Source organism: Atractosteus spatula, chromosome 5, assembly GCF_055471065.1.
Source record: "Atractosteus spatula isolate fAtrSpa1 chromosome 5, fAtrSpa1.hap1, whole genome shotgun sequence".
Lineage (NCBI taxonomy): Eukaryota > Metazoa > Chordata > Actinopteri > Semionotiformes > Lepisosteidae > Atractosteus > Atractosteus spatula.
The window spans coordinates 56,170,609-56,181,038 of NC_142710.1; the positions used below are offsets into that span (position 1 = coordinate 56,170,609).

Genomic DNA, 10,430 nt, shown 5'->3' on the forward strand with positions numbered 1-10,430 from the left:
TTGTGAAGCCAAACATGACCGCCAAACTTAAAGAATTTCCTGTAATTAGTTAAGCTGAAAAACAAATGGTTAAAACGTCTAACGTGTAATCAGACAAATTTCCTTTCAGAGTTATTATGACTTCTTTTGAAGGAGTGACTCATTGTTTGACGGTTTTTTAAATAGCGGTGCAGCAAAACACAATTAAGGGCATCAAAACACCAATTAAAATCCTAAAACTGAAACATGAAACTGAATTTTATGTTTTAGAAAAGAAAACAATTGAAGACATCAGCTGTTTAAACATGGTCTCATTTAAACCATGGCCATGGTCTTTCTCTGGGTCAACAGTTTTCAATCAAGAATCTTGAGGCCTCCGAGTGACCTCAGATTCTGACAAGGCATTGCTCAGAAACAAATGTACAATGTAAAATGTATAAAGTGCGCAACAACACTTAAGTAGTGTTTGGTTTCTTATCTGTCAACATTTTCATCATATCTTTTTACCTGCAATTCTATATCCCATTTTAGCATTCCAAACTTAATAAATATTGTGATTACTGTTTCATTTCTGTCAGGGGGTTTTAACAGAAATTACTGCTTCAGACAGGGTCTAAAAAAAAACAACAACCCCTGATTGAGATGGCACTGCCTTCTGTATTCCAGTGTGTCAGCTTTTTTAATCTGATGTTTAGTTATTAAGGTAAGGAGAAAAAACTACTATTGCGTACATACATGTAGAACTGAAATGCAATAAATTGCTTATACTGTACAACTGAAAGAAAAGCTACAGCAGTTAAAGGGATATAGCCACAGACGCCTGCACCACATTTTTGGAGTAAAAAAAAGGGTAAATGGATAGTGCATTTTGAGAAACCTCAGTGAAGAAAAACTTGCCTGGCTTGCTTAATAATCAAGGACATGAATTTCTAAATCACTGTGATTAGACCTTAAGGGTCTCAAATATCAAAGAATGCTAGCAAGACAATGCAGGTAAGTCCTGGATGTGTTCCACCTGAGAAATACTTCAAACTCACATTCACAAGACTGCTGAAGGAAAGCAGAAGTCCCACTTTTCCATCTTAAGTTCAATCACTCATTCAGTCTAGCTTGGCTCTGACAATGGATCTCAGGCTACATACTGATGTTCAGGCTTGTATATTTTCCACAGGCAAAATGTTCAACCCACAAACTAGCTGCACTAGCTTCAATAGTTTTAAAACACATTGGGAGAGTATAGCATTGTTTAACCTTCTGTTTTTCTGATTTCTAATAATATCTGAAAGCACAATAAACTGTGTAAATACCTAAAATTTCCAAAGAGAGACAGGGATCAATTTGATCATTAAAAGGTCTCATTATATTACGAGGTTTTAAGTTCCACGAGGGAAAATCATTATTTTGTAATTGTTTAAAGCTGAACAAATGTGGATTATAACTCATTTTATAAAAAGGATTGTCACATCGGTAAAAAATCTGAACAGATGTGCTGTGATCATACAATTGTTCAGCATTTATCAGATCACTGGTGTGTATGCATATACAGTATGCATATAAAACTGATACATGGAAATCAGTCCTCTCTGTGCTATGGACTGACACAGAAAAAACATCCCAATTTTATTCAGCATCACTGTGGTTGTTTTTTTGGCAGCAAGACGAACTCCTAAAGGAATATTATGCCTCAAGGATCTGATGATTAAAGAAGTGAGTCAAGATTCCTGCAGCTGCTAAAACTTGTAATTCAATTATCTGTGGAGGTGGTGGTAGATTGATATCTCTTCATCATTTCCATTTTGTACTGTACACATCACTCTGAAGAAATTATTTCAGGAAACTCTCTGACCACAGAACATATTCCAGTTATGATCAACTTAAAATCTATCATTGTCCTTATTTGAACAGCTATTCCTAGCAATCTTGCCTAAGGTTTTTCTGTATTCAAAAGATTTTTTTGGATTCCTGTAAAAAATATAACACCAGTCAAATTTTAATCCATTTCAAACTGCACCCCCCCCCCACACACAAATATTAAAAAGAAACAAATGCTGACAAGGCTTGAAAACCAGAGAGACTGCAGTCACAGATAAAAATAAAATCCCTAAGTAAAATTATAGACCAGGAGTCTCAAACAGTTTCTGGAGGTCTGATGTTTTCTGATTTTTGTTCCAATCACTTTCCAATTTACATAGTTGATCTAAGTTTTTAATTATCTGCATAATTGTTATACTTTATTGGTAACAATAACTTTAGTAGAGTGAATGTGTAACAGTGTAGTAGTGTAGTGTAACTGCAAAAGGAAGTCCTTAAGGAAAATCCAATATCCCCCTAATTTATAAAATAATAACGACTGTCTTAAAGGATGCTTTGAAAAGTATTAATATCTGTCTAGGGTTAATCAAGGCCAAATTCATACAGTACAAGAAAAAGTCAGGGAATAGCTTGGAAGGTCCCGTGGCACTGACAAAAACACACACACACGAAATCTCACTTTAGATAAATACACCCCAGATCACTGCATGTAGACACAAGTCACTGACTGTACCTGGTAGCTCAAGAGAAGGGTTTAAGAAGTGCTAATCTTTCCAAGCCACAGTGCCAGCTACAGCTGATTGACTTGAGAACACTGAAATAAGCGTCTGGAAAGGAACAGTTTCACTCTCACATATGGGATATCAAACCAAACTCAGTGGTTAGAAAGTTACTTTACTGAGAAATAAAGTACAGTATAGTGTGATATCAGGAGCGCTGGGAATTTTACATCCATGCCTGTTAACTTTGTAAACATGGGGCGATGCAGAATCAAGTTTCAAAAACATTTCTGAGCTGGTGCCTGGATCACGTCATGAGGCAGCTTTCCTTGGGAGTGTGATTACTAGAGTAGAGAAGGTGCTCCAAACTCTCTGTAAGACAACAGCTCCTAGAAGTTCTTGCAGCATGTCAAAGGATGAATGTCGCAATGTGTGGGCAGCTCTGTGGATCCTGTCTGTCCACTCTGATTCTCCTTGTGTAGTACAGGACTTATCGCTGTTGGCCAGGATGTAAATAAGACACAGGCAATACTAAATTAAGTGGGTATAAAACATTTTAACGTGTATTAATGTGTTATTGATCACAAAAAATTACTAAGTTACAACTTAAAATGACTAAATTAGGTCGTGAGACACCCAATAACTGCCATATGCTTTAATTAAATTATTGATCATCCCCCTTACCTTTGGTGAGGTGAACAGAGTATGAAGGACTGAACCTTCTGGTACTAGTAATTGCAAAAGCATACAGCCCTGTGTGTTTATGACAAAAACAAACTTGTAATTTATTTTTAAACTAAATGAAGCATAAAATCTGAGTAAAAGTCACTGGAATCTGGAGATTCTCAGTATTTTTGCCCATGTACCTCTCACAGGTGATGCACCTTTTACAGCAGTGTAAAACATCAGGTCTGTCCAAAACCTCTTAAAAAATACCAGAACCACTTCTAGCACCAACATGTTTTGCCCTTGTTTAATTTACGTGTTTCGTTCGTATGATGTAAAAGCATAAAAGTCAGAAAGCAAAGATACCGTACATAACCACGTTTTAGAAAATTGAAAGCAGGCTGAAAGTAAATGGACACAGGCTTTTGTACGGTGATTGTACATTCAGATTGCTGTAGTTCACCAATCTGCGCTATCACAAAAAAATCAATATACAGTACATAGAACGGAGGTACCAGGGGATAATTAATATTTCAAAACAGTAAACTAAAGCATGATGAATGAATACACAGAGAGACTTAACCTAAGAAAATCGATCTCCACGTTTTAAACAACCTCCGTTTGGAAGAACTATTCTTCAAACTGAGCCATATCACAGGAAATAAGAACTCTGTTATTACCAAGAATAAAAAGATGATCTTTCTGTGATTAATTACAGTTCCATCCAGGGGTTGAATTCATGTATTCGTTAACGTTAATGATCTTGAGAATGATCTGACCCGATGAGTCTGCTCTGTGATAAACCCTAATTTTACTTACTGTACCTCTTTCACATACTGTACGATCATTCGTTTATTGTCTCCGTAAATATGATGGCTTGTCAACTTCATGAATAGTTTTGATAACATTAAATTGTCTGTACGAGTTAGTTATTAGATACTGTAGGCGGTCAGGTGTTCAGCAATAAAGCTTGCGATGTTAATTTTATTAATAGTGTTATTAATAATAAAACATCTTACGTCGAAACGTCTTCCCTGCAGGTTTTGTTTTTGCATATTTCGTTGTTTGGACCGTACATTCCATATTGAAAACCAACCATCCCAATTAATAATGCACTTTTGCCAAATTCTACATTCTACTTTAAGTTATTCGTGTATGCACATTCTGCGCAAGCAAGGCAATTCCACTCAGCCATGGAAAATATGTTGCAAAAAGCCATTACCTATCCTTCCCTCGAAATTACGTAGAGGTGGACGCAACACTCACAGATGCAAGTTTACTAAAACTTTTTTTTGTCCAGTAAACGAGTTTCTTATGTTGCAAATTGCTAGTAGGGTCTACGATATGCACATTATAAGGCAAATGCGTCACTGCAGAAAGAGAAAGCTTAACAACCGCAAGCAGAAACCTCACCTGTTGACGGTTTCCCGCAACACGATTAGTCAGCTGGGCTCGTTCACCTGTCTGGACTCGGTCAAGTTTCCCTCGACACTGCAGCAGCTATTCGCGAGGGTGGAGCCTCGTCGCTGGAACTCTACCACTGTAGGCATCAGTTATGCCAAGAACTGGCTCAGATCGACTAAAATATCTGAATGTAAATCATGCTGTGTTTTAAAGCTCGGAAATTCATCGACACACTGTAGAAGTGAAAGCACACGTTACTTAACCGTGGAGTTCAAAGTCTCTTTTCCTTACCAGTCTCTCCATTCTTAAACATTAATGAGCCACTCCTCTTCTATGAGTCATAATAAAACCTTTTCACAGTCCATTTCATACCTTTAGTTTCTGCTACAGGAATGCATTAGGTGTGGTTACTTTTTCTTATCTTACAGTTGTGCTGAATTATGTGTGTGGAAACTGTATGATTTGGTTGAAAAATGATGTATATGGTTTATATGAGCAGCTACTGTACAGTATATCACCCTGCAACTCACAACTGGAAACCCACTGAAGCTAAGTAAATGTGAGCCTGGCTAGTACATTGATGGGAAACCTCCTGGGAAAAAGGTGTGAGACCAGTAGGGGGTGCTCACCCTGCAATCTGTGATGGACCTAACTCACCAGTAAAGTGATGGAAACAATATACTGTAAAAAAAAGGCACCACCCTTTGGATGAGATGTAAAACCGAGGTCCTGATTCTCTGTGGTCATCAAACATCCAGAGTGTTTCACAAAAAGAGTAGGGATACTGTATTACCCTAGTGTCCTGACCAAATTTCCCCACTGACTTTACCAATCATGGCATCCTAAAAATCCCCACCTATGAACTGGTTTCATTACTCTGTTCTCCTCCCCACTGATAGCTGGTGTGTGGTGAGAGCGTACTGGTGCACTTTGGCTGCTGTCACATCATCCAGGTGGGGGCTACGCATTGGTGGTGGAGAGGAGTCCTCATTACCTGTGCTGTAAAATGCATTGAGTGGGGTGTCCAGAAAAGCTCTATATAAATGTAAGGAATTATTATTTTATTCTGAATACATTAATAATCAAAATCAAAAAGCTAGCATTTCTCAGTAATCTTAATATTGTACCTGATAGAATATTTCAATTTCTTCCAGTGTTAAGAAGAAATATTTCAAGTTCTTCCAGTGTTAAGAAGATATTTTTAAAAACAAAATCAAAATGTTTGCATATTATTTCTATTCACAATGTTCCAGTCATAAATAACTATAAACTCAACAGGCATGTTTTAACAACGGGATTACCTGACAATTTTAATGGGTATTTCTTTTTGACGCTGAGCTACAACAGAGTTTCTACCTTTTAGAGTAATAAGAGATTTACTGTATGTGGTTGAAAACCAAGAACTAGAGCCCTCATTTCTCCAATGTAAAATCTTTCCAATGGTAGGAACAAGGTCGCATAGCTGCAGTAGGTGCAATACAGATCTTCTGCAAGGCTTTACATTACAGATTTTAATTTATGGGAAAGTGCTGATAAGAGCCATCATGACATGAACTGTTTTGGGCCAACAGCAGAGGATTGCTGTGTGGGTGACTGGAGAGCTGTGTCTTTGTCAGAGTGTGACCCAAATGGAAAACACTTTGTGGTACCATTCTCCCCTGAGCAAAGGGCCGATTAAGAACTGCCAATCAAAAAAAAAACACGAACCACCAATGAAACAACCTGGACTGTCTTTGAGAAGAAACTGGAGCATTTGGAGAAAAAAATGCAAGAGAAAACATGCAAACTCCACCCACACAGCTACTGTGCTGCCCTGACATGCGTATGTTTTCATTTATTTTAAAACTGATGAGCTTCTGCAACAGGAACAGGTGAACACAGCAAAACAGCCTGACCATCCTGATGGCAAACCACTCACACCATATACAGCTTCCTATTACGTGACCAGATTGTTTTTAACACAAAATATTTTGCATTTTGAGATAAACCACAGATATAGATGGAATTATACTAATTATAAAGCCATTATGTTCCCTGTTCTATTTCCCTTGTTCTGATCTCAAAGATAAAATCACTCTTGGTGGAGATATTTGGCTCCAGCAATTGGTAGAGGGCGATATGAACTTACAGCACATGATCCAGCTGGAATCCAATTACAAGTTGCCGGTTGATAGAATGCTGCCTTGATTGGTGAAAAACACCTTGCTTCGAGGCTGCAAAGCTAAAGGAAAGGACAGCAGAAGGGTACTCTCTCCTCCCAGCCTCCAGTCTAACTTCCCTATACCCAAAACTATTGAGATGTAGCTATATATACTTTATAATATGAGTTAAAGTATAGTAAAGAATATGAATTTGCATTCACCCTTTCACAATACTGCTGTGCAGACCTCTTTAACTTTTCTTCTAATTCCTTCTCATGTATACAGTTCAACATCCAGGCTAACAGTCATGGACAGCTGTTTAGCCTTACCTTATCCCATAATTATTATTCCCATAATTAATAGCAACTGCTTGCTCAGGATCTACATGTATGTCTACAGTCCTGTATTGAAAAGGCACTTTTCTATAAAGGACACAATTACCATTCATTTCATCTATCTCTCCATATATTTGCAAGGATAGTTTAGGCCAATGTTAGACATTGTCTGCCTAATCCAGCAGACAGTGAGCTCAAGGAAACAATATGTATGGGATGCCAGTCCATCGCAGGGCACACACAAAAACGGTGTTATGGAAAAAGACAAAGGTCTGCATCACTGTCATTCCAGTGAGCAGTGCACACTTTGTAACCAGCGATAGATGGACTGTACATCTAAAGCAGAGAAACTCATCCAAAATAGCTCCTCAAGAAGAAGTTCACATGTACAATTGTAGAGCCACACAAACACAATGAGTCACAAGCTTTCGTGACAAGACCAGGGAAACCAACAACACCTGCAGAGCGATTTATTGACAGAAACATGGTGATTAGAAGACTGAATGGAACTGAGTGGAGGGAAGGTAGCCGAGACAAAGCTTGGGATATTCCCACAGAAAGAGAAGGCAAAAAAAGGCTCAACCTGTGATCTTACCTCATTTTTAACATTTTGTAATAGTTTTGTCGACTACTTGTTAAAGATACAGCCACTCAAGATAAAAGCTCCTATCAGAAAAAAAAAAACACAATACACAAGCCAAGAATCTAACATATTAAACAACAACAAAAAAAGGAACTTGATTCCTTGTGCATGGCAGGATTTGTACCAAATTACACATTTACAAAAAACAGCCTAGGATGCTGGATAAAACTGATTTTAGGTATTGAAGGAGGAAAAAGCTGATTGTACAGCATAAAAATGGAACTGACAGTCTGTGGCCCTATCTGACCACTTTTAGTTGTTTCCTCATTTGGAAGTAAAGAAAGACAGCTGTCTTGCTTTTACAAAGTAGTTGAGAGTCATTGACATGAAAGCTCTTCCTGCCATAGATCCATGAGTTTGGAGAATTGTTTGTGGGTGAGACTTCTGCTAACAGAAGTTGATTTGTAATGACCAGTAATTCATTGTAAACTCGGTTATATACAGAAAATTGTTATATGTTCAGATACATTTTTTTTCCTTTATTTTTTAAAGTACACTAAGGAGTTTATGCAAAAAAAATGATAAATGTGTGAATACGGGAAAGCTTGGGTTTTAATGGTGTAGCCTGTTCAATTGCTGTTGAAAGGTTTTGAGACGGAAACTGAAAAACTATTGAAACTTTTAAACTGTCCCTCACAGAGCTTCATATACGAATTGTGTAGGCATTTACTCTGCTGGAGTTAAATTCAAGTGAAGACCACGCACCAGAGCAGATTAGCGTGAGAACTGAGCACTGACAATGTAGTGGCTCATGAATAACGCAGAGGGCCACAGGTCAATGGAAAAAGGAATGCAGACTTTACATATTTTAGGTTCCGGGCAGACAGACATTTTTAGCACCTGAAGCTGTATTAGAAAAAGCCCATTCTAATTATACTCACTTAAGAAAAACTTTCTTATTGTGATTTACACATTTATGGTTAACACTAGACAGGAAGGAGGACCAGCAATCACTGTAGAAGAAATGATTTAGACAATAGCGCAAGACTAGATAAATGCCTTGTAGATGACATTTATTGCAGACAAGTGCGGAGTGTTACATGTATAGTAGGTAGCAGAAATAAAATATAAATGTAAGATGGAAAACACAGATTAATGAAGCTGCTTATAAAAACGTTTATACTGTACGTTAACGTAATTTAGATGTTCAAATCTACAGGAGGAGAGAAAGTTCTAAAAAGGTGAATGGAAGATTAGGATGTACTGTATAATTAAAATATTGAGTTTAAGTAATGATATTTTATGTAATTTATGTAAAAATTGTACACTGTACTAGTAAGACCTGATTTGGAATAATTGTAATCGTTTTGATCACCATGTTACAAAAAAGATATTGCTGCTCTGGAGCCAGTCTAGAGAAAAGCTACCTGATACATTCCCAGGTTTAAGGGGATGTCCTACACTGAAAATCATTTTAGTCTTGAACAGAGAAGACTCTCAGGGACTTGATTGAAGTATTCAAAGTTCTCAACCAAATGGGCTTGTTCAGAATCAGTGAAAAACTAACTCAGAGACACAAGCAGAAACTACGGGGAACTGTTTTTAATACTGACATCCGGAGGCACTTCTTTACAGGAAGTGTGGTAGAAGCATGGAACATTCCTACAACCCATTCAAATTGCTGAAGCAGACATCTTGGCTTCTTTCAAGAACTGGCTTGAAAAAGTATGGATCACTCAGAAACTACTAACCGTACGTTCTCACGTGAATACAACTACTGGTCTTCTTTTTTATGAAAGGAATTCATTCATTTCTTTAATCTGTCAATAAAACATGCATGGGATATTCATCAGACTATAAATTAATAATACATAAAAGAACAGTTTCAGAACCCTCCGCAGGTGCAGAATGCAGATAATTGTACAGCACCTGTGGATAATTGTTAATTGTCCTTAATTACAGAATATTTTAGAAAAACTAGTCTGCTGGCACAAGTGGAAAGTTGATTATGTATATAACGAGTTATTTAAAGGATAAGTAGTGCATAAAACTGCAACTGTGCAAAATTATGTCAAAATCCTATATACAATAAGGAAGAGTACTTGCTTTTTTCTTCAAATTTCTGTGATTTAGAAAAGAACATGAATAGTTCACAAGAAAATCCAAATCAAACAGTTAAGATATATTGCCCTCTAGTGCAAGAAACGTGCTGTTACATTAAATGAGTAAGCCATTCTGTGATATGTTTAAAAACAGTTTCTCCTCTGTAGGAAACCAATGTCTTTTTTCATTGAAATGAGTGAGATGACAATGGTCATGGGCGTCACTTCAATAAGAAAATCATTTGCTTCCTAATAATAAGCCACAGATAGACTCCTCAGATGTAGTGAGAGAGGAAAGACACACAGGAAAGATCCAACATCAATCCGACATCAAAGTGACAACCAAGAAACGACCACAAAAAGAATCACATACTCAAAGCAGAAACTTCCACAATTAATGAGAAACATGTAAGAAAGCACAAAGATAAGAAAATACAATTGAAAGTACCTTGTCCTGGAAATTCTGTTTGTACACCCAAACAAAAAAGGTCTAAAATAAGGTCAACATGAAATGATAACAATACAAAAATTAAACGCATTCTGGTTTTGTAATAAAAATGAATAATTGTCTGATATTCTTATATATACATGCATTCAGGAAATACATATTGATATCAAGTCACTTATTTTTCTGTGGTCTTTATTGCATTGAAAGGCGTAGACTCAAAGATGATGGCAAAATGCTTTAT

At 37.0% G+C, this 10,430-nt stretch overlaps 1 protein-coding gene across 3 annotated transcripts in view; it reads right to left on the reverse strand.

The window, feature by feature from the left end:
- lamb2l (laminin, beta 2-like) overlaps positions 1-4,894 on the reverse strand; it is a 67,830-nt gene extending 62,936 nt beyond the window's left edge. For 2 of the 3 annotated variants that reach the window (XM_088916768.1, XM_088916770.1), the window contains exon 1: positions 4,196-4,260. In XM_088916768.1, coding sequence (XP_088772894.1) covers positions 4,196-4,259 — 64 coding nt within the window. In that variant the 5' untranslated portion in view covers position 4,260. Of the gene's footprint in view, positions 1-4,195; positions 4,261-4,589 lie in introns of those variants that run through there. The other variant, XM_088916769.1, reaches the window with a different exon arrangement.
- Positions 4,895-10,430: the final 5,536 nt, after the last annotated feature.